The sequence below is a fragment of the Eleutherodactylus coqui genome, chromosome 3, assembly GCF_035609145.1.
Source record: "Eleutherodactylus coqui strain aEleCoq1 chromosome 3, aEleCoq1.hap1, whole genome shotgun sequence".
Classification (NCBI taxonomy): domain Eukaryota; kingdom Metazoa; phylum Chordata; class Amphibia; order Anura; family Eleutherodactylidae; genus Eleutherodactylus; species Eleutherodactylus coqui.
Genome location: NC_089839.1, coordinates 260471276 through 260495153, shown reverse-complemented (window position 1 = coordinate 260495153; position 23878 = coordinate 260471276). Strand labels below are relative to the sequence as shown.

Sequence of the window (23878 nt, the reverse complement as noted above, 5' to 3'; positions counted from 1 at the left end):
ACTGGATGTGATTGGTGGTCAGGGCCGGAAGGCTAACAGATTGCTTCACTCCCATTGAAATTAATGGTAGCGATGCCTTCTGTTACACTTCTGGCACTGACCCCTGATGAGTGTCTGGCCCGTTGCACTGAGCGTAGGTTGGACGATCATCTGATCAGCAAGAATCTCAAGCGGCAGACTCCCACCCATCAACTATTGATGACCTATCCTAAGGATCGGTCCTCTAGAATACATGCTGCAGAATACCCCTATAAGTGTGTTCCTAGACTAGAACGGTTTTGCAAAATACTGCAGTTCTCTCTCTGACCACTAGGCTTCACTTTTTGACTTCTTGAAAACAAAAAAAGCAAACAAACAAAAAAAAAAAAAACCTGCAGTAAGAAAGGAAAGTAAACATGTCGTTATCACTAGTAGGCAGAGCAGTAATGCTGGCATGGCAGGACCTTGTACTGCCCCAACCTATATAAATCTTTCACAATGCTGATAATGAATAGAAGCTTGCTGCGTGTCGTCAATCAGCAGACGAGGGTGCATGCTTATCTGAGGAACGTTGGGCATTTCTGGGCCGATCTTCAGTTTCAGAGACGGTTGCTGTACCTGCTTGTGCTATGCAGAGCATGTGAGTTGCCGATGAATATCCTAATATAATCTGATCAGGTATAGTGACTGGTATGGGGATATATTGTATAATACCGCAGAATGGCTTCCTCCCCTGTATGGTAACTTGTATGTATTCCAAAAATGGCACTTAAGGCCTCCTGTCCACGGGCGAATTTTCACTGTTTCCCACGGCGATAATCCGGCCGCGGCGAACGCAGTGAGCAATTTACATAGACTTACTATGGAAAGCGCAGCCCCGCTGTCCATGAGCAGAGAATCCTAGCGATTCTCCGCTCGTGGGACTTAAATTGTAGCATGCTGGGATTTGCCACGATTCTCTGCGGTGAGCCCATCTGTCAGATAGGCTCATTGCGGAGAGCGGTCAGCTCTCCCCTGCTTCCCAGCGGCTGCTCCCGCAGCACAGATCTTCTTAGCTGAGTTTGGGAAATTAATACATTTGATATATTTTAGACATTAAAAATGCCAAGCTTTCTGCACGTTATGCAGTCTTGGCAAATGTATTAAGGCCGAATGCCCACAGATTATTGCTGCGGAATTCCTGGTCAGACACTCACCGCGAATTCCACAAAAGCGGAAATCAACTGCAACTCTTTTTTTTTTTTTTTTTTTGCCTACAACCCCCCCCATCTCTTTCCTTCCCACTCATGGGGAAGAATCGCAGCATGTTCTATTCTGTGCAGAAAATCGTGCGGACAGCTTACATTGTAGTCAATGGAAGCCATCCATCCCGCGATCCTTCTGCTGTGAGCACTGCGGAAATGCGACGAAAATCCTCAGCCCAGTGCCAGCGTGGCCGGCTGGCTGGGAGAGACCGTCATGACTGATCCAGAGAGGTGAGCATAGGGTGGGGAACACCAGGTCTGATTCCAGTGCGATATTTCGCAGGCGGAATTCGACCCGGCTGTGGGCATGAGACCTTAGACTGCAGAGGGAGCAGTTCTGAACTTATATTTTTGGCGCAGAGTGTTAAGGCAGAAGAAATGCAGTCCTAAGCTCTTCCTCACTACCTGAAGGTTGCAAGTTCAATCCCCGCGTGGTTCAACTAGCCGGTTCAATCCCCACAGGGTTCATCCATCCTTCCAAGGCCGGTAAAATGAGTACCCAGCTTGTTGAGGGGTAATAAATTACCTGAAAGCGCTGTGAAATTATCTGTCGCTATACAAATCAGATTTATTTTATTCTTCATAAATTGATTCTTAGAAAGACCCTTTTACTGAATCAGCGTAATGGGAGACTTCTATGACCGGTAGCACACTGCATTGTTTCAGACGTACAGTCCTTCTGTGTTTCAGCACCTTGTAGGATTGCTAAAGCCTCAAAGCACAGAGAATTGCATTTCTCTTTGCCGGTCCTGAAACCTTGCGATGTAAATGTATTTGATATGCATGTATATCATTGTGCTAAATGACCTGTAACTGGCACCACTCCCACTAGGTCATGAATACCAAAGAGGTTAATACAATTAACTTGTTAATGTTCCTGATGACGCTGTGAACACTCAGAGACCGGGTTCTGCAATCTACAAGCTCCTCTGAAAGATCCCATTCAACACCCAGCCCTGAACACGGATGGCTTCTTCCTTGTAGGATCCCATACTATAAGCAAGTTCTGTGGGGCCCAGGAAAACATAACTATCCTCGGACTTCAAGGAGATCAATAATGCATCGATCTTCCTTCCTCCGTTAGTCTGTGGAACCCAATAGCCAAGTTAAACAAAAAGCGTACCACAGTGTAGGAAATGGGGTACCAGATGAAGGAGTACAATAATGGGAGTAGTGGTCCTGATAATGTTGGGCTGAGGCACAACACATTGATTTGCCCACCCTCCTCCATTCACGGTAAACCGGCATGAATATATGACTACATGTCTACACGGGCCGAACCCTCGCTCAGTTTTCTGCATGCTAAAACTGAACGGCGAACAAGAAGCAAATGAATTCTCATTCATCATTCAGTCCAGACATCTATTTACACAGAATGAGAATTGCTCAGATTCCTGCAGGAATGGGAACCATTTACCTGCCTGTGTAGAAGGGCCCTTTCTAAGGCCTCCTGTCTCGTGTGCTTTCTTCCTGCGCTCTTCTTCCCAGGCTTTTTATCGCAAAATGGAGTCTTAATTTAATTTTTAAGCATGCTTCACGTTAATCTCCTCACATCTGTAAATCCTATCTAAATCAGTTGACCTGGATTTTCACTTTGCACAAGTCTACAATCGGTCGTTGGGTGGCCAAGTTTTACCACTTTGGTCTTATCTCTTCAGGAACCAACGACCATATATTGTCACCACACGGCTAAATATGTACGCTGGTTTCTTGGCCACATGATGCACATCACTTTAGCTTCTTTAACCTTAAAGGGGTTGTGTGGTTACTGGACAACATCCCTTTAATAGGTGTGCCTGTAGTAAAACAATTGAGTAGTCGCTCAACGTGTCGCTACCGGGATCCAGGGCTGCAGCCCCGCTCCAGTCGTGGCGTTTGTTGTGACAGCTGACATCCCAGGAAGTCAGGTGACTGCTGCAGCCAAGCTGAAGCTGCAGTGTCCCCGCTCGTTCTCCTGGCATCGGCGCACGCATCTTGGGTGCCATGAGATCAGGAGTTCGTGAATGTGATAATGTAACCTCTGACTTCCTGTGACGTTGGCAGCCACAACAAACACCAGGAGCGGGGCTGCGGCGCTGGATCCCGGCAGTGAGTTAAGTACCACTCCATTGATTTTACTACTGGCATACCTGTTAAAGGGATGGTAACTAGGGTACCCTTTACAATGAATATGTACTTAATGTTGCAGGCTGCATGTTACAAAATATATATTTATTCCCTAGAACTAGTAATTTAATTACTTAAATCTGCTGTTTCTAGGCTTAAGAGTCCAGTGGGCGGTCCTACTGGTAATTAACATCTCCTTATATACATGTGCACATAGCTAAGGCTGTAAATCACTGATAAGACCGCCCACTGGACTCCTAAAGCCACAATGAGCAGAGCTTTAAATGACTAAACTACAAGTTAAACAACAAAATTTCCCGCGGATAGTTGATGTATATCAAGCTACTCAGCGCTTCCTGCTTTATAACCTGCTGCCGGCAGATTGGACTATATCTTCAAGGTGACGAGTTTCCTTTTAAAGGACTTGTATCATGTTTAGAAAAACCTACTTGATTTATGCCAGAAACAGTGCCACTCTTGGGCTGTGGGGTGTTTCTGGTATTGCTGGTCAGCCCTATCAACTTGAGTGAGGCTGACTTCCAATACTAGGTAGTCAAGAGACTAATTAAAAAAAAAAAAAATTTGAATTTTTTTTTTTTTAATTAAAAAATGGAATAAGACTAATGAAGAAATAATATTTCTATTTGTATTAAAAATAAAACTCTAATTTATATATAATTATAATAATTTTTTTTTTGTTAATGAGCAGCCATGTTTCTTTCATATCTTCACTAGAAGTTCTACTTTTCTTCTGTTCTGCTAGTAACTGTGTTCTACCCCAAGAGCAGTAACTGTGGCGCTCCTGGCATGAGCGCAGTAAGCCGAGCCTTGTACGAGGCTGCTGCAGTGATCTTACCGATGGAAGGTATTAAATCAAGCAGCGAGAACGTCTGGACCTGTTTTAAAATTCTAATTCCGTGTTGACAGAATGAGTTCAGCTTACCGGAGGTTTATTCTTGCGCTTACTCATGTATTTTTAAATTATGCCCAGTGTTTTGGCATCAAAGAAATCTTTGATTTGTTCCCTTTGTGACTCGTGTTCTTACTTTTTTTCCATTGCGTCTTATCTTTAGTTTCTCGTTGGCTCCTGCTTCGTACAAGCCGTGCCTTTTGCGGTTATAATCCTACATACATGCGTTGCAGCGCAGGAACCTGAGCTCAGAACGCAGTATTGTAGTTGGTCATGTGAAGCAATGTTGTCCTCGCTGTGTTTGCTGCAGAAGGACAAAGGTTGCTTTTCCTTCTGTGTACAAACGCTGGCACCCCAGAGTTCAGGAATGGCGTAGTCCATCACACTGTTTGCTAAGGTAAATCATTGCGCACTTGAACATAGGGGCATAAAGTGTAGCCGGATGGTAACGTATCCCCTCTTGTCTTAATTGGGAGACTGACCGGGTATGTCGGTACTCAACCTGCTCAGGTAAACTCTTTTTGACTACTGTCGCTTGAATGGTAATCTAATGTATTAGCAAATGTTTAGTACTTTTTTTTTACTCTCTTTGCATCTTGCTGCTATTTAATGGTTAATTTTTTCCTGGTAGCGGCTTTCCAACCAGCATTATGCTGTATTAAGTTGCGATTATATTGGGATGGCTGCCTGACGCATAGCCACCTGACAGCCGTCCCAAGGACTAGTTCTCCTGTGCTTTTACATAGGAGTGATAGTTGTACATTGAATATGCTGGGGACCTCTTCCAGCTGTCCGTATCATTCACTGTCAACAGGCGATTGTTTAAAGATTGAACTACTCCTGTTTACGGTGAGCTGGAACAAAGTGACTACTGCGCAATTTCTCGCTCTGTCGGTGGCTATGTACAAGGTGCGACCATTGTCGAAAATCGCTGTTGCACGCCAATATTGAGGCAAAAATTGCCCCTTGTAGCGGTACTTTTACAGCTTACCATTTCTAAGGGACTGTGTAAATCTTACAGCCGAGCCTGGGCCTGAGGGGTATGTTCACACCTGGCGGATTTGTGGCAGATATTTTTTCTACGGCGAAAAAGATGTGCAGCAAATCCATACAAAATCCTGCGGATTTTGTTTCAATTGGCTGCAGTTTTTTTTTCCCCTCTGCAGAAGAGCCACAGCAAATCCACTGCATGTGAACCATCCCTCTAAGGTTGCCTTCACAATGGCCAGAAGGCACAAATGTGAAACCTATTCAAAAGAGTGATGCTTTCCTGCAGGGTACCGCGATGTTATGTGGGAAACGCATCGCAACATGTCCTGTCTTTCTGTGAGATTGCCCATTATTAATGGGGCCGGCAGTGGCGGTAGCAGCAGCATCGGCCCCATTGAAAACATAGGGAGAACTCCACAATCCTCTGCCGCTGTTGTGACCGCTGTAGTGGGGATTTTCTGCGTCGCTAATACCGCCTAGCATCCATGTGCTTTCACGTGGTGGGAAGTGCAATATCTGTTAGTGAATCACGGCACAATATCGCCCTCGCCAATGTGAAGGAGCTCTTGGGCTCTTTCATTCTAAATAGCGGTCAACCGAACACACATTTGGCCAACGCTTGTTTGGGCAGAACATACATCTGTACTGAATGTAGAGCGAAGACGCTACTGCCACGACTATGGTCAGCGGGTTCTCGCCCAAGAACAGAAGCATTGAGTAGTTGACATTCAAGTGCGCGATCCTCATGGTCTTTAACATTTGACGTTGAAGTAGACTCGGGAAACCCCCATACATATTGGATAATCAGCGAGTTCAGTTGATCTACACTTAGTATGGCACTCCAAAGCTAAGGCCACTTCCAGATGACTCAAATATGGCCTCCTTTTAGCACCCATATTACAGCTGTAATACCTGGGCTTCCTGGGGATGTAATGTATCAAAGTTGGATCACCATAGATATCTATGGTGATCTGTGATATGTTGGCTATAGCCGTGGGAGATCTACCTAATTATGAATGATGAATTATGATCCTAATGCATAATGCAATCTTTGATAGTTAAAGAAAAAAGCCTGAGGTTTGAGGAGAAAATTACATCAACGAAAGATGTATCCAAGCAAAGGAACTTACTAATAGACTATGGAACTAACCCTAAACCTTTAATGGTATTTGAATGAATATTGTGGAGCCGTTTCCCAGACCGCCTTTATGTTTAGTATGATTTTTTTTTTTTTAACTTTTTTTCCCTCCCCTCGTAATGATATATAAAGAGAAAACAACTCGTGTGAATATACCGTTATCTGCAGCAGAGCTTGGCAGGATTGTTGTAAGCATCAATGTTCAAGGACACTGCAGTTACACTATAACGTCTCTGTAGCCTCTCTGGAATCTTCGCTGTTCTATCCAAAGTCACACAAAGGATCAGGACTGGCAGAACCAGACCACCGAATTTGGTCACTTATCTTTGCCTTGTACATAATTTTTGATTCTTTGCTCCAGTAACCATGTATTAATTTTGATACTTTTATGTAGGAATAGTATATTTTATTCAGCTTTTTTTTAAAGGATTTTGTAAACTATCCAATTCCTTAAAGGAACTTTCCAGACGAAGACTGAAGTTTATAGCCACGTTTATGTCAGCAGGTTGAGTTTAGACTATAGACGCCACTAAATCGGCCTGTAGGCTGCTTGGTGAAAGTAGTTGAAGATGGCTGCTGCAGTCTTCAGACAGACCAATCCCCACACTGCACTGGTAGTATCGGCCTACCACTGCACTGGCCAATCGGAGCAAGGCACGGTGTGCATTAGGCAGATAGAATATTGTTGCACGACAGCCAGAAATAAGGCATGAAACTGGTGGATCGGCGGGGGAGCAGAGAACACCTGCTGGTAACATGCCGCCCTTTGGAATCAGGACAGAATTTCGTCCCGAAACCGGAGGCACTCTTAAAGTACATTATGAATACTAGTAAGCTTAAAATGCCATGAAGTGAGCATAAAGCTGGGAGGCGGTTAAAAAAAAAAAAAAAAAATCAACACCACTCTCCAAATATTCAGGGAAAACTTTGACAACTTTCTATTAGTATGAGGGCTACATGTTACTAGTTCCTTGGTCGGGCCACTCCTCTCCGGCCCGACCTCCAGTATTTCCGCGGGCAGGGGCTGCAGCTGTCTTTTTGTTCGTAGTGGCAATTGGCGCTTCAGCTCCGCGCTGCTTTTACCTGCTTGAATTAATCTAGTGATGCCAGCGCTATGGTAGGGCTTTTTCTAGTATTCTTCTACAGTTCATGAAATAAACCCATCACTGTATCTTGGTGAACACCGTTAGCAGAACTGTTACAAAATTGTATCCCAAAACCGGAAAGTTGCTGTAAGACTTCCTGTATTGCCATCGGATTCTTAAGATGTCAATATTTTGACATGAGTGATAGTTACTATGTCAATTATCTTAAATTTGATCTGGATGAGGGAATTTACATATGACTAATAACTCTAGCCATGCAAGCAAAATTACTATAAAGTAATTAGCTGCTCATACTCCTTACATAGCTGTTGGACGAGCGAACTTGGCACAGGCGTAAGGTGTATGGTTTGTGCCCGCTGCTGCTGTACAGGATATTTTATAACTCTTACCAGCTAATGTCAAACTGCCCAAAGGGGCATTTTTTGAAAGCTAAACCCCAACTGCATTTAGTGGGTTAGTGGCTCCAAAGTTACTGATGAACTCTCTAAAGCACTGTGCCAAGTTTAACACCTATAGCCTATCCAGAGCCGATAAGTGTGTGTAGGTCAGGGTCCAGCCCCTCGGACCTTCGCTCAGCACGACAATAGGGGTTTCTTGTCCCCCTGTGTGAATGGAGCAGCAGTTGCTCATATCTACTGATGCTTCCTTCATCTGTATGGTGCTGCCAGAGATAACTGAGACTGTACTTGGCCAACTCCGAGTCCCATGAAGTGACATTGAACATGCGCAAATCGCTGCTCTCTCCAAATGGGGTAACATGGACCCCTGTTCTTGTGAATGGATTATTTCCCGGTGATCGGGCCCTTACCAACTATACACTTAAGTGTTAAGCTTCGTAGAACCCTTCTAGACTGCATTGATATTGTTTTCGGCTCCATTCAGAGGTCCCATTGATGTTCGTTTAAAATCCTTAAAATGGAACCCCTGAACAAAACCCATCTCTGCTTTGTTATAGAAAACTGCTGAAACAGACCAATAGGTCTCCTTTTCGGCAGCTTTCCATTCATTTCCGGCATTCTGTGTCGGAGAGAAAAGCGCAGCTTACTAGTCTTTCCAACACAGAATGCCAGAAATTAATGGAAAGCTGCCGAAAAGGAGACCTATTGGTCTGTTTCAGCAGTTTTCTATAATGGCCATGACCCCATCCCTGGAGCTCAAGTAGACACCCTGAATAGAGCCCTAAAGATAAAATGGTAGATGACACATTCTTTCTAGGGCTCTTTCTTACACTATTTTTGTAGCATTTTTCAAAAGTTTGTGAAGAAAGATGACTTTCATGTGCTGCCATTGGGTTTCTGTGGGAAAAAAAAATGTTCAAGTCCTGTTAAGACGCCTGTGGAGGAAATCTGGGAAAATCTTGTATGTAGACTTTTCGATGTCTAACTATTTTATTTAAGTTGCATTTGAGCTTTTAAAAAGGGACAAACACGTGCTGGCCTATCACGGATTAGTGCACAGGGTGTATTAGTTTGAAAATGGTGGCAACCCTCTTTGGCCACCCTAAAGCAGGACCCTGAACCGGTGGCATGGAGTGACAAAAGATCAGCTGCAGGTAATGCACCATCCCCCCTCTCGGGTCCTGGGACAGAATTAGGTCCTGACACTTCCGGATCACTTTAACTATTGATGGCCTTGGTAATTGTAAGCACAGCTCTCACTGAATTCAGTATGATCTGTGCCTGCAATCACCAACCCTGGCCTCTGCAGTGTAGACAGAGCTGTCAGCTACCAGCTCCATCTGCACAGACAGTGGGCCTGTTAATAGCTAACCGCTAGGGGACCCCTGCCAATAGACCATTGACTAATCTTGAGCATAGGTCATGAATTGCGAACTCCTAGAAAAGCCATTTGAGGCCGCATTTGCCCTGGAGACTCTTTAATGGCCCTTTTACATGGGCCGACAGTGGGGTAAACGACTGCTCGATCACGGACGTCGCTGCTAAGGTCGTTGGCGTTCGTGCAGATGTGTACACTTCACAGTCACAGGGTCCTTCAATTCCATCATAGAATGGATCAGTTTGGGCAGGGATTCTGTGTTCCTATAACTCAAGAACATTGAATCCCTGAACAAAATCCAAGCAGAGATGTGCATGTGACCCCTTATCTACGACTTTATGACGTTTGCATTTGGTTCTTCTCCTCGGGACTCCGCTTCTGGCAGCAGTGACTTCCAGCTGTGATGATGTGGCATTCAGCGTCACTGTTACATTCCTCTCTAAATGACTTTTTAAAGAAGTGAAATCACAGCTGTGGATTACTGGTGTCTGGAGGGGCGAAATTATATTGGGAAATATCTCGCTGACGTGAAACGGCGACATCCGTGAGACTGAAGGTTATGTTTTTTTTTCCTTTTTAATGCAAGTCGGTGGTAGAATTGAGGCCGTATATTAGTATATCACTCTTTACAGGCTCAGTAATGATTCTAGCTAATCCTTTGAGTATGTAGAATATTACATTTTGCTGGTATGTGGCTTCCCCGGCTCCGCTTGGTGCTTGTCTAATAATTTGTACTTTTCTGTTCTGTTTATCTGATGATTAAATATCGCCTCAGCTGCCACTGTAACAGTTTTAAAGAAATACCGTAAAAACGGCACTACCTAAAATGTTAGGAGTATGAAGAACTTTACACTACTTCTGTGTCAACCTGCAGTTCCTGCTCGAAAGAGCAGAGAAACCTCAGATCCTGGCAGGTTAACCCCTTACATGCCATAATGAAGAGCAACTGCAGCAAGTAGGATTGCAAAGTACCAATGGGTCCCCATGGCAGCTGCAGGCCTGACAACAGACTTCCATGTTTGCCACGTAACTCGGCCTATTAGACCCCGCCTCCAGCAGAGTCTAATAGGCTGCTCACATAAGCTTAGTAGAATGCACTTTTACTATGTAAGCGATCAAATGATCGCATCTTCAAGCCCACTTAAGGGACTAAAAGCATTAAAAAAAAAATCCCAAAGGCAAATTGCCGTATTCAGTCCATGTATCAATCTACAATGGACTAGACTCTGACAGCTCAGAGACCCATAGTATTTAATGTGCCAAAACTAGTATTGCCACCTTTGGCCTCATGCATAAGGAAATCGTAAGCTTTTTCATCTTTGGGGATTGGAAGGGTGGTGGTTACTGTTGATGGATAGACCAGATATTGATTTCATATCAGTAAGTCTTTTTAGTGGGGGAAACCAGTTTAAGGTAGACAGCGACTTGCATTCCCAATGGCTCGAATACTGAATTGCTAGAACACACGACAGGAAGTGTTGTCAAAAGTGGAAATAGAAGTTCTAGACCCGAGGCCTCTGTCACCTTTTGGGTCTCTTCTTGCAACAATCGGCCAACAATTTCTTATATTGAGCAAGTTCACTCTTGTTCACTTTTATTGTGTCAAAATTTCTGTCCAGCTCAGGATATGATGGCACCGGAGGCTCCTTTTGCCATCTCCGGCACTAAATGCCTGACATAGTGCAGCGCAATACGCAGTTATTTCATCTGGCGTGCCGGAGACCATGGTGGAAACTCGGCGAACCTCTTAATATTTACTGGGGTCTGTCGGGCACAGCTTGTCCCCGTCATGTGGCGGATCCAACGCTTCAGGTATTTTCATTGCTCGGCGCCTGAGCCAAACGGAAAATACTATCACTAGTGTGAATGAAGCCTTAGCTGGCTCGGATCAAATACATATTTTCTGAGAGCACGTGTCTGATTGGGGTGCTTTCTTGCATCAATGGCCACCGCACTCCCCCATGCCAACCCTTCCTACACTGGTGAACCTTTTTAATGACGCACGCGTTGTACGAAGACATTCTCATGTTCACAATTTAAAGTACAAATTTGATTAGTTTTGAGCCCTTTATGTCCTGCTGTGGTTATAAATTGCCTTATCTGTTTTCCAGGCTGCTGGAGATAGACAGTAAGTCTCTGAGATCCGTTAATGGGTCAAGAAGAAATAGTGGCTCCTCGCTGGTGTCGAGCTCGTCAGCATCCAGTAACCTCAGTCATCATCAGGAAGAAGATGCCTGGCTGCTCTGGGGTCGAATCGTCAACGAGTGGGAGGAGGTGTACAAGAAGAAGGAAAAGCAAATCAAGGTGGTCCTGATTGATGGGTCCTTGTTCTAAGAATAGTGGAAATTTAGAAGAAAATTTTAGTGTCTGGTTTGGTCTAGTGGCAGACAAATAAAATAATTAAAAAACCATATTAACTAATGCCACTTTTATACGGAACGACTCTCGTTTGCCCGAGCGAACTAGCTGGTGACCTTATCAACCGCTTGTTCCCACTCGGTCCACCTAGTGATACTTCACGATTCTTGTTGAGTATCATGTAGTTCTCGCTCCCTTGTACAGTGTTTCACATTTCTATGTGAGATCGTTCTCAGTGAGAGAAACCAAGTAATCTTGTAGATATGATAGCTTTTAGGCCCCCTGTCCACAGCCGTGACAGAATATCGTTAGCGATAGTCCACCACGGGGGAGGAGGGGGGAGCGCTGACAGGTCTCCGCGATGAGCCTATCTAATAGGCTCACCGCAGCAAATTGCAGCATGCCGCGATTTCAATCCCGCGAGCGGAGAATCGCTATGATTCTCCACTCGTGGCCATCGGGCTATGCTTTCCATAGTTAGCCTATGGAAAGTGTGTTATGCGAGGTCTGTGGATCGATTTGTCTCCTAATGAAAACTCTCTCGATCCTTCTAGCCTGATGAAGGATCGATAAAAGACCCAAAAGCTTCCTCTAACATCATGTATATTAGCCATTAAAAGGTATCATATCGACAAGATTACGTGGTGTCTCTCACTGAGAACAATCAGTTTGCTCTACTGGCTAACATGATGCCAAACTTTTATTTATTTATTTATTTTTTATTTCTATGTGAAACGCTGAACGATCAGGGTTTGGACTGCCTGACAAGTGAACAAGCTGATTTGTATGCCGGTCGACACCTGAATGCCAAGTGAGAACCCTTAGCCTGGGTTCTCACGCCGGATTCCCGGCGGAAACCTCGCCGTTTGGCCGCAGCGAAAAACTGCGAGATTTCCGCCGGAAGAAGCACTGCTTCAAAACGCGCGGCACTTAACCACGGGTTTTGAAGCGGCCCAGCTGCTCGCTCTTCCGCCGCGGCCAGCGCTCCCATAGGGGAGAGCGGGCCGCAGCGGAAGAAGAAAAACAATCAGCATGCTGTGGCCGGCTAATCCGCGCCGCAGTGCCGGCTTTTCCGCGGCGGATTTGCCGTCCCATGTGGACGAGATTTCTGAGAAATTTCGTTAACATGGCTGGCTAATGCCAGGATTAGCGGCCGCAGGCTGATCTGCTGCGGTGAAATTCCGGTACGAATTTCCGCGGCAAATCCACCCTGTGTGAACCCAGCCTTAGAATTCTCATTTGTAGTTGGCTGCTTTTACACTGAATGATTATCATTGAGTCTAAATGCAACATAAGTCCAGTCACATCGCATCGCATCGCAAACCTGGTCTTATGCTAATCGAATGGGTGCAGTTTCTCCCACTAACTAAACTCCCTTTCAAATGTACATTAAAGGGATTTTACCACCAAGTATGTTATGAACTAGTCACAGATAGGGACTGCCGGAGATGGCTGGGCGTTGTTTGGTTTTCTCCACGTGTGCACCACTGCTTCATCTACTGGGGGGACCGTAGTTGTCATCACTAGTGTTCCCAGCAGTTGGACTCCTAGTGATGTGTACACTATCCTTCCAAAAGTAATTGGACAATTGAGCAAGAATTAAAGCAGTATTTCTATACGTTAATACTTAGTAGAGCCCCCTTTGGCCATATTTTGCCATTGGATACTATTTGTGGCATACTTTGTATTAACGTCTGATACACTTCTGCTAGTATTTCCCTCTGTTCATCCTGCAAACATCTTGTGAATGCTTTCAAAGATGGATGCAGTTTATATTTTCTGCTCCAGTTCATCCCAAAAATGTTTTGGTCATGGGCAGCCAGTGCAGTCTTGGAACATCTATATTCATAAATCAATGTAGAACAGCATTGGATTTGTGACAAGGCTCGTTGTATTGCTGACCATTCCCAGAGTATTACTACATCGTTGGAAGCACATTGTCTATAATGTCAAGGTACACCTCCGTGTTCATGCTGCTTGTCACTACAACCAATGGACTGACACCATGCCACGTAAACCATCCCCAGACCATAATGGAACCTCCGCCATACTTAACTGTTAGCACAACACACTCGGGCAGTAGGTGTTGCCCAGGCTCCTCCACACTGAAGTACCTCCATCTGACTTGAAGATTGAGTGGGGCGATTGCCTTTCATTGTTGATGCTCTTTGTGCCATTGTAGACAGGCTGATACATTGCACTTTGTGATGGACGACTTGTGTGCAGTCACTTAACATGTGAATTCAATAGCATGCAGTTCCTAACACAAACTTTGACAAACGCCTCCAAGATTCTGGTTTAGGACATGTGACCTGCTAGTAAGACCCAATCCATTCTGCCAATAGCGGGCTGTCCAAATACTTTTGGTAGGGCAGTGTATTTAGTGGGGGGAAACCCCTTTTTAAGCATTCCTATTAAGTTTTCTGAAGAGACTTATTTTAAGTTGAGTCCAGTGGTGTTGGCAATCTACATGCTTCTGGCTGGAGAAGGGAGATGGTCCATTAACCTATTCCCTATTTTGGTATTCATCCATATGGTTTCAGCATCCATCTGATTGCCATGGATTTGGCTGATTTAAGGAGCTTTTACATAGGATAATTGTTAAATATAAATAGCTTGATTATTTGACTTTGTCACATCCATCACATGCCTGGAGACCAGGCTGATTGGTCTCCTGGCTAAGCCCTATGAGCTGAGCTGTCATTAGGCTCTCTGCTCACAGAGTTCCTACACAGCAGTCGGAAAGGAGCTTTAGGGCGGACACCCACTGGCGTTTTTTTTTTCTCTACTGCGCTGCGAGAGTAAGTGAAAACTCTCGCAGCGCGAGGAAAAAAAAACAGGATCACGCCGTGATATCGCAAGTCCTTTCAATGGGGCCAGCGGCAGCAGCGCTAGCCCCATTGAAAAGATATGGAGAATACCGCGGACTTCTGCCACAGCTGTGACAGGAGTTTCCTTCATCTTCACGAGGACCGCTGGGATGAACAAATCCTCTGCCACAGCTGTGACATTTGTGGCAGAAGTGCAGCATGCTATCCCATTGCTTTCAATGGGATCGGCGCTGCTGCCGATCCCATTGAAAGCAGTGGTTTGTAGCAAACCCTGCAGTATGATTTTTGGGGAAGGGCTTGAAATATAAGCCCTTCCCTAAAAAGCATCAATCAGTGGTTAAAATTTTTTTTAAAAATTACTCATCTCTCCGTCGCTCAGACGCCGCCTCCGGCTGGCTCCCCGACACTGCTGTCCAGCACATCCCCGCCTCCTGAAAGGGCTGTGCTGATTGGCTGAGCGCTCAGCTATTGCCTGAGCGCTTAGTCAATTACAGATAGTGCTTAGCTATTCATTCATGAATAACTAAGCACTATCTCCCACATTTCAAGCCCTTCCCCGAAAATCATACTGTAGGGTTTGCCAAAAACCGCTGCTTTCAATGGAACCGGCAGCCGCGCCGATCCCATTGAAAGGAATGGGATAGCATGCTGCACCTCTGCCACAAATGTCACAGCTGTGACAGCGGATTCCTTCATACCCGCGAAGATGAAGGAAACTCCTGTCACAGCTGTGGCAGAAGTACCCGGCATTCTCCATCTCTTTTCAGGGGGGCTAGTGCTGCTGCCATTGGCCCCATTGAAAAGACTGGCGATATCCCGGTCTTATTTCGGCGTCTTTCTTGCGCTGCGAGGCAAGAGTTTTCACGTGCTCTCGCAGCGCAGGAAAGAAAATATCGCCAGTGGGTGTCCACCCTTAAAGGGATTCTCTGCAGACACGTTTTAAAACATGCCTGCAGAGGTAGATGAGGGCTGCCTGGATGCTAATTGTCTATGGGTGGTCCTAAAGTAGTTAACTAGCGTGCAACTTCCAGCATTATTTTTTTTTTTTTTTGGCCATGACTTTTCAGTTTTTAAGCTCCTAAAATGTATGATGTACAGTAATAGTGACGTGTCGCTTGACTTATTTTTTTTGCAGGAACTTGTCAGGAAAGGGATCCCACACCACTTTCGTGCAATTGTATGGCAACTATTATGCAATGCTCAAAATATGCCAATTAAAGAGCAGTATTCCGAACTCTTGAAAATGACCTCACCGTGTGAAAAACTCATCAGAAGGGACATCGCCAGAACGTACCCGGAGCATGATTTCTTTAAAGAGAAGGATAGTCTTGGGCAAGAAGTTCTGTTCAATGTTATGAAGGTTGGTGTTGAAGTTTCTGTGTTTGCTTTCCATCATGTTGCACAGCAAGGCCTTCTTACAAAAGCATCTTCTTTCTACAGCTTGAGGACTGCAGTGTGCTTCTATAGTGTTAGCCTCCTTACATGTATTGTAAACTTTTGCATTTATTTATTTTTTTTTAGGCATATTCTTTAGTGGACCGTGAAGTTGGGTACTGCCAGGGAAGTGCTTTTATCGTGGGTCTTCTCCTTATGCAGGTAAGCCCGGTAGCGTAATATGTTCTCCAAGGTTTCCTAAATCCAGTGTACACCCTGTGCGGTTCTGAAGGATAATCATCCAGTGTGAACCCATGCAGCGAATGAATGAGAATTGCTCAGTCATTCACTTTTTGCTTACGTGGTGTTCAGTGTTAATAGCCGTTGTTCACCCTTTGACTGACCTGTCTACTTACTGTGAATGTAGGTGGGTGGACAGAGGATGCTCCCTGGCCAGTTCCGCCTCCATGCTGGCAGCGCTTTGTGTATTGCCAGTAATGCTCACTCCTGTGTAACGGCACAGGAGCGAGCATCCCTGGGATGAGCTGCCGGGCATCACTTCCCCAACAGCTTGTCCCATGTAAATGGACCATTAGAGACCTTGCTGCTGCAGCGAATAAATGATTTACAGTGTTCAGTACTGCTGTATAACAACCCCCTGATGCTGGTATTTGAGGGGGTGCTACAGAGATGGGGAGGGGGGGGGGTGCAGTGTATGGGAGACAACAAATCTGCTCAAGAAAAGCTAAAACTAGCTCTAAAGCTGGCTGAGGAAAAAAACTAGTGAAAAATGGCCTACAAGTTGCTTAATGGCCGGAAATGGTGGTCCTCATTTATGTGCGACAGCTTATTCTGAAAGGTCGTCTGAAAATGTGGGTATGCTTTAACAAAGTAGTTTTTTTTTTTTTTTTTTTTCTTTTCTCTATGGGTTAAAAAATTGTCCATACAGTACAGTGAATGTATATATAGACTTTGAGATTATGTGCTTTTTATGTTTTAGCTGAAGCATTTATAAATGGACCCCTAGGTTCCGATAAGAAGGGTCCAGACTATGTGCAGTGATTGTGATCATAAAGCAATACAGCGTCTTGTAAGATTCAGACCATTGTCTCTATACATCAAAGGACGTATGCGCCCGACTAGGGCTGCTTTGTTGGGACGTTTCCTTCCTCATCACTAGTTTCACTTCAGGTTTCTCTCTTCTTTCTATGCAAATAAACTGCATAGGGACAGGAACATGGACTGAACCATAGGGTTTGACATGGGAGACTGAGATCTCTTGTGTCTGTTTCACATGGTCTGTCTTTAAAGGGGCTGTCCAGTCGTAATATAGTAATGGTTTATCTTTAGGATAGGTCATCAGTAGTAGATCGGTAGGGGGTCTGCTGCCCAGGAGCACCACTGATCAGCTGTTTGCCACACCAATGTGCTCATGCACTAAGCTGATTTCTGCAGAATGTAGACTGCTCTGTTTCCACTGCTGTGGCCAGGCTTGGTATTGCATGCATTGAGGTCAATGAGAACTTGGCTTGCAGTAACAAGCCTGGCCACTGCAGTGGGAATGGAGCAGTTTGCTTCCTGCAGAAATACTCAATGGACAAAAATATACCAGCCCAGAACAGCTGACTGGCAGGCATCCCTGGCGATAGACCGCCACCAATCTACTATTAATGATCCATCCTGAGGATAAGCCATGAATAGTTTACAACTGGACAACTCCTTTTAAAGCTGGATAGAAAAGCGCTGTCCTTGGCACTGGTGGAAGATGAAAATTGAAACCCTCTTTACTCTTATAGTAACTACAAGAAGGCCACTCTCACACATGCGCTTTTTACCGCAGCGTTTTGAAAGCCACGGTAATTGCAGCATAATGCTCCCATTGTTTTCAATGGGGCCTCGCAGACCTGCGCTTGATTGGGGCTTTTTCTAACGCTGCAATTTTTTTTATTTTTTTTTAAAGCACGGTCTGCTCTGTTTTACAGCGTTTAGCGCTCTTCATCAATGATGGGCTGCGCTAAGCCCCGCTGCCGTAGGCCTCCAAAAACGAAAGTAAAATAAAATTGCGGCAAAACGCTGCTCGCGAAATTGCAGTATTCTGCTGGCCGCATGTGTGAAAGTGGCGTAAGAAGCGTTAAACTGATATTAGAATATCTAGAGCCAACAGCAGACTGTATTACGTATCCTGCCTGACTCCCTCCTTGTGTCATTTAAATGGTTTACTATAAATTAGTAGTTCAGTGGTGGTTCTAGGTTTGGTGGTCTTTAATTCTTCTTTCACTGCATTGTTCCCTCTAGATGCCAGAAGAGGAAGCGTTTTGTGTATTTGTGAAATTAATGCAGGACTATCGTCTCCGAGAGCTCTTTAAACCCAGCATGGCGGAGCTGGGCCTGTGCATGTACCAGTTTGAGTGCATGATTCAGGTGAGTCACACCGACACCTTTTACATTCCAGCTCTATTAGAGATAAGTGTGAAATCACTTGTGTGCCTTGCTCTTCTGGAATGTGCTGTGGCCTCCTTGTAGTCTTATTTATTTTCAGCACCACTCCATGCAATGACTATACAATTACAGGGATTAACTCCCTCTATGCCATTGAAGTAGAGGAAAACGGGGTTTAAGGTTTATTTCATCCTCAGTCTAAACTTTTCCAAGTAGTTCTATCCTACCAAAAGTAGTTGGACACCTGAGCGAGAATAAGGACTCTTTTCCACTGACCGATAATCATTCAGATTCTTGCTGGATCGCAGGAATATGAATGATTGTTCAATGTATGTGTTAATGTGTTTACCCAGTGGGCCTCCTTTTTTCAGATACTTTGTGACATTCTTTCCACTAACGTCTGATACGCTTCAGATGGTATTTCCCTCCATTCATCCTGAAAGTCTTGCAATACATAAGAGCATGTGTGCACCCTGACTAAGGCTGCTGTCCACGGGCGTTGCGAAATCCCGTGGCGGATCGTCACTGCTCGGGAGCAGGGGCCGGCAGACGGATCTCCACTGTCAGCCTATCTGACAGATAGGCTGACCATGGAGAATCGTTTTCTCCGCTCGTGGACAGTGGGGTTGTGCTTTCTATAGTAATGCTATGGAAAGCGTGCATTGCGTTCACCGCGGCCAGATTATCGCCGCTGGGAACACAATTCATTAACGCCCATGGACAGGCAACCTAGGGTGGTAGTAAGTTCTCTCAAAGATGATGCCTTGGCCTGTAATGATCGGAACGTTGAGCAATGAAAGAATGGAGTCACAAATTGCGATGCTCCTCTTTAAATCAGATGAACATACCTGGGTGTGGAGGATGCCTGAGGAATGCCTTTTGAGAGAACTCACCGGGTGTTTGCAGGATAAATGGAGGGAAATACACTCTGTGACATACTTGCTGCTAACATCTGATACCAGCTGAAGTGTATCTGATGTCATTAGGGCCAAAGGAGCTCCACTAAGTATTAACATATAGAAATAGACACCTGAGCAAGAATTAAAAGTAGTATTTAATTACTTGTGGTAGGATGATGTAGTCTGTGCTCTTTCTGGTGACCCATTTAGTTACACGGGTGACTTTCTGGGAACCCCCAGTGTTGTCACTGATCCTTTCGTTACAGATTGTTCTCACTACTTGATCTAAATGTTGATTGCTCTAAAACCTGCATTCATAATGATGTAAAATCAGCCGCAGGCTCCGCTTGTGTTGTACCCAACAGTCTAGAAATGACTGTTCTTGTTATGATTTATTGCTCATTGCGTTCCATGTGGACTTTCTCCTGATAATTGCCAATCTTTTCTTCTTTCTACAGGAACAGCTGCCAGAGCTATTTGTGCACTTTCAAGCCCAGAGTTTTCATACCTCTATGTATGCATCTTCCTGGTTTTTGACTATTTTTCTAACAAGTTTCCCACTACCAATCGCCACGAGAATATTTGATATATTTATGTCTGAGGTGAGAAATTACAAAGGATTTCAACTTTGCCAATTTATCTTCCACTCTTATGTTCACACTTTTAAGGAGAGAATGTGATTTGTTATGCTTATTTTAATGCTGAATACTAATCATATACTTTATATATAGCACCAGATTTCAGTAAGGTAGGGGTGACATTAAAGGTGTTTTCTGAGTGTCTAGTATTGATGATTTGTCACTAATAAGATCGGCTGGGGTCCTGGCTGTCTTAAAGTCTTTCCCATTGTTCACTGTAGCCACAGTTTACATTGGAGAACTGCTGTGAGTCACAAGTGGCACAGCTCCGTGTAATGTGTAGTGGTCCACAATGTTACTGCAGGCTTTGTCTGATTCTTGTTCTAGAGACGGCTCGCAACCACTTCAGATTGTAAACTGCTGCCGATCTGATAAGCTGGAGCCAGCATGGCTCTACTTTTGGGAACTTCTGCTTTCGCAGGCTATACTATTAATGTATCTTCAGGATAGGTCATCGGTATACAGCGCCAAGCACCATGGCCAATCTGTGTATAAAGCTGCACTACATCCACCTACCCTGAGAGGAGGAGTCTCATTTCCCCCTTTTGTCAATACAAGCATGCCTCTTTCCCACGCAGTGACGTTATTGGGAGTAGAGAGCTGGCTGAGTATGCATGGTCAGCATGCCATTTGCTTCAATGGGGCTGATGGAAATAGCAGAGCACTTGCCACCGTGACTTTGTGGTACTACATGCAAGGATTTTCAGGGGGTGGGGGGCTTGAAATATAAGCCCTAGCTGCAGAAAAAATAAATAAATATATAATATATATATATATATATATATATATATATATATATAACACACACACACACACACACATCACTTTTGAAACACTGTCCAGGGCTCCACTGAATCTTCTCCCCAGTCCCTGACACTGTTTTTCATCTCTTCTGTCCAGGGATTGAAAAATCCCCACCTCCTTGAAGCTTTGCCTCTGATTAGCTGACGCTTAGCCAATTAGAGCCAGTGCTCAATGAATGGCTGTGATTGGTTTATCGAGCAATGGCTGTGATTAACTGACACTTGGCCAAATCAGAGGCAGCGCTTCCAGGAGGTGGGGATTTTTCAATCACTGGGCAGAAGGGATGAAGCAGAATAGTGTCAGGGACAAGAGGCGCCGGAGATGACGGCACTTCTAAGATGTCTACTTTTTTTTCCCCCCAGCAGTTAGGACTCAAGTTATGGCTTTGACAGTAGGATTTCCTACTGTAAAAGTTCTATCACAGCGCACGAAAATTGCGTCTTCATGCGACGCAACAGAGGGGAAGGGTCCATAGGGAAACATGGGCTACAAAACCTCATGAGTCGTGTGCATATCGCGGGACCCATGAGGTTTTTGTGCCGGGATGTCGCATGCTACAAAACATCGTATGTGTGAAGTAACCCATAGGAAAGCATGGGCTTCACATACATGCAATTTGTAGCATTCTAGCAACGCGATAAAATAACACAGATTTGTTGCCCGTGTGAACGAGGCCCAATTGGTGGGTATCCAACAGCTGCAAACCCAACTAATCCAGCCAATGGGGGTCTGGCTGGTTCCTGAGTGAATGAAGCCCAGGTCATGCAGATGACTTGTGCCGGAGAGTACAGTTCAAGCACTTGGGCACTGTCCTTGTACAGAGCGGTGGTGCGCCTGCGCAACCTCTGCCTTATTTACTTGGGGACTGACCAGTCCCTTGTTTGGGATCGCTGGGTGTCCCAGTGGTCAGACCCTTGGCAATCACTTTTATAACTTGACACCACTCCTTTAACAATATGAAGGCAGAAAAGGAAACGGAAATTGTACTTTAAACATAGAAAACTGATTTTTGACTTTTTTAAAAAAAATTTTCCCATAAACATTGCAATACTCATCCCCCTTCTTTTATCCCTAGGGCTTAGAGATTGTGTTTCGGGTAGGTCTTGCTGTTCTTCAGATGAACCAGGCAGAATTAATGCAGTTGGATATGGAAGGGATGTTACAGGTAATTCATTGGGATTATGTTCTCCAGTATTTTGCATTTTAAATGAATTGTCTGAAGATTCCTTTATACAGTGCAGCTTTATTTTGCGCTCCAGTTAGATGTAATTGGCACTACTAATTAACACCTCGTCCGTCACAGCCTTTGTAGAATTGATGACCAGGGAAATGTTTGCGTCTGTCTGTTAATCTCGGCATTGGTGAACTATATCCTCTCTTGCAGCACTTTCAGAAGGTCATTCCTCATCAGTTTGATGGAGGACCTGAGAAGCTAATTCAAGCAGCATATCAAGTGAAATATAACGCAAAGAAGATGAAAAAGTACGTGATACCAGATTTTGTATTTTATGCCTAACTTTCTAATCTCTTCAGAGTGGAAGTGCATGATGGCACAGGCGTTCATGTCGCTACTATTTAGTGATTCGGTCAGTGTAGAGCCCGCATGGTGATGGTTGCAATTAAATTTATCAGGTGAAATTTTGCAAAATGTTTCATACGCATTTTAGCTTGTTAACTGATAGTGATTTATATTTGGCACTGTGACTAGAGTCGTGTATTGTGTTGTAATCAGGAGGCATGTTCATAGGTGTACAGTAAATTCTTAACCAGATAAGGATCAAATGCCATAAATTTAACGGCGCTTGGTCCTGGGCTTTAATCCCAGCCAATGTAGCAAGAGCAGGTTGGGTCCTCAACTGTCACAGCCGAGGATCCAGTGGAGAAGGCAGAAGCTGTTTCTAACCGCTTTTGCCTTTTTTTTTTTTTTTTCTTGCATGCAACATTTTGCTCAATGAGCGCTGTGTAGTGAAGGGAGAAAGCGGACGTGTTACTACTAGAGCTGAGCGAACGTGCTCGGTTCGGGTGTTTCTAGACCTGAGCACTGCTTTTTCCGAGTAACTGACTACTCGGACGAAAAGATTCGGGGGGCGGTGTGGTGGAGCGGGGGGTAGCAGTGGGGAACAGGGGGGAGCTCTCTCTCTCCCCCTCCTTCCCCTCTGCACCCCCCCAGCGCCCCCCTAATCTTTTCGTTCGAGTAGTGCCTTGTGCTGACAAACAGTGCATTGGCCTGTACAGCAAGAGACTCAACTGAAAAGTGCTTTTCTGTGGACCTATGGGCTACTCTACATATTGCAAGCGCTTGGCGACGAGCACCACTTGTGTAGTAAGAACAAATATACTCGACTGTTAAACAGTCCTGTTGTTGATGACAGTATTTTTTGTTATTTCAGGTTGGAGAAGGAGTACACTACAATCAAAACAAAAGAAATGGAAGAACAAGTTGAAATCAAGGTATAATACTTAGGACCATTTTCAACGCTTGAGGTTATTTTACATGGACCAGTTTCATCTGCATTATGAGTGCCGATTGACGCTTGTTTAAAAGGCCTTCACACAACGAATGGGGGCCAGACTATCATTCACACAATCATTCGTCCCTTGTATACTGGCATTGTATTTGGCAACACATCCTGTTTACATAGGAGATGTGCTGCCAACAATAATGAGGTTGTGTAGCCACATAAAACCTGCGATTGGTAACAAGCTTGTGGGCTTACTTGTTGGCCCATCACGGACTTGGTTAGAAGGAATGATTGATTGTATTGACCCGTTTGAAAGCTTTTGAAGAGGGTAAATGTATACACTGCCTAGCACAATAATTACCATAATTGGACACGAGGGTATTTTAGGGCCCTTTTACAGTCCTCCCAGCGTCTCTTCTGTGATTAGTGAATGGAGGCAGAGCTGGCCGGAGATTGTTCTGGCTGCCCATCTCCATTTCAGTCAACAGACCGCCGTTCATAGATGAGCCATTGCTAGTTTACACAGGATGATCACCCTTTGCTTTTTATGCCTGCGTGATCTGAACGGATTATCGCTCGTATCTTGCAGATGTTTACACTGAAGATTGTCGTTCCGATTCCTTTGATCCAACAGGAATCTAAACAATAATTGTTTGGTGTACAAGGGCCCCAACTCAAGATGCTGCAATTGTTGTTGTATTGAAACTCAAGTCACTGAAGCAATTTTCTTGCCAAACCTTTAACACATTATATTATTTTCTGTCAATGTGTTGCTCAGAGAAACCACTGTAGGGTTACAAGCCGCTATAAGGCTGGGGCTACAA

At 44.6% G+C, this 23878-nt stretch overlaps 1 protein-coding gene across 3 annotated transcripts in view; it reads left to right on the top strand.

Annotated features, from left to right (window-relative positions):
• The window catches only part of EVI5 (ecotropic viral integration site 5), a 123219-nt gene that overhangs the window by 33689 nt on the left and 65652 nt on the right, over positions 1–23878 (top strand). For all 3 annotated transcript variants that reach the window (XM_066597352.1, XM_066597351.1, XM_066597353.1), the window contains exons 3-10: positions 11361–11553; positions 15574–15798; positions 15960–16034; positions 18108–18233; positions 19609–19752; positions 21668–21757; positions 21977–22074; positions 22983–23043. In XM_066597352.1, coding sequence (XP_066453449.1) covers positions 11361–11553; positions 15574–15798; positions 15960–16034; positions 18108–18233; positions 19609–19752; positions 21668–21757; positions 21977–22074; positions 22983–23043 — 1012 coding nt within the window. The remainder of the gene's footprint in view (positions 1–11360; positions 11554–15573; positions 15799–15959; positions 16035–18107; positions 18234–19608; positions 19753–21667; positions 21758–21976; positions 22075–22982; positions 23044–23878) is intronic.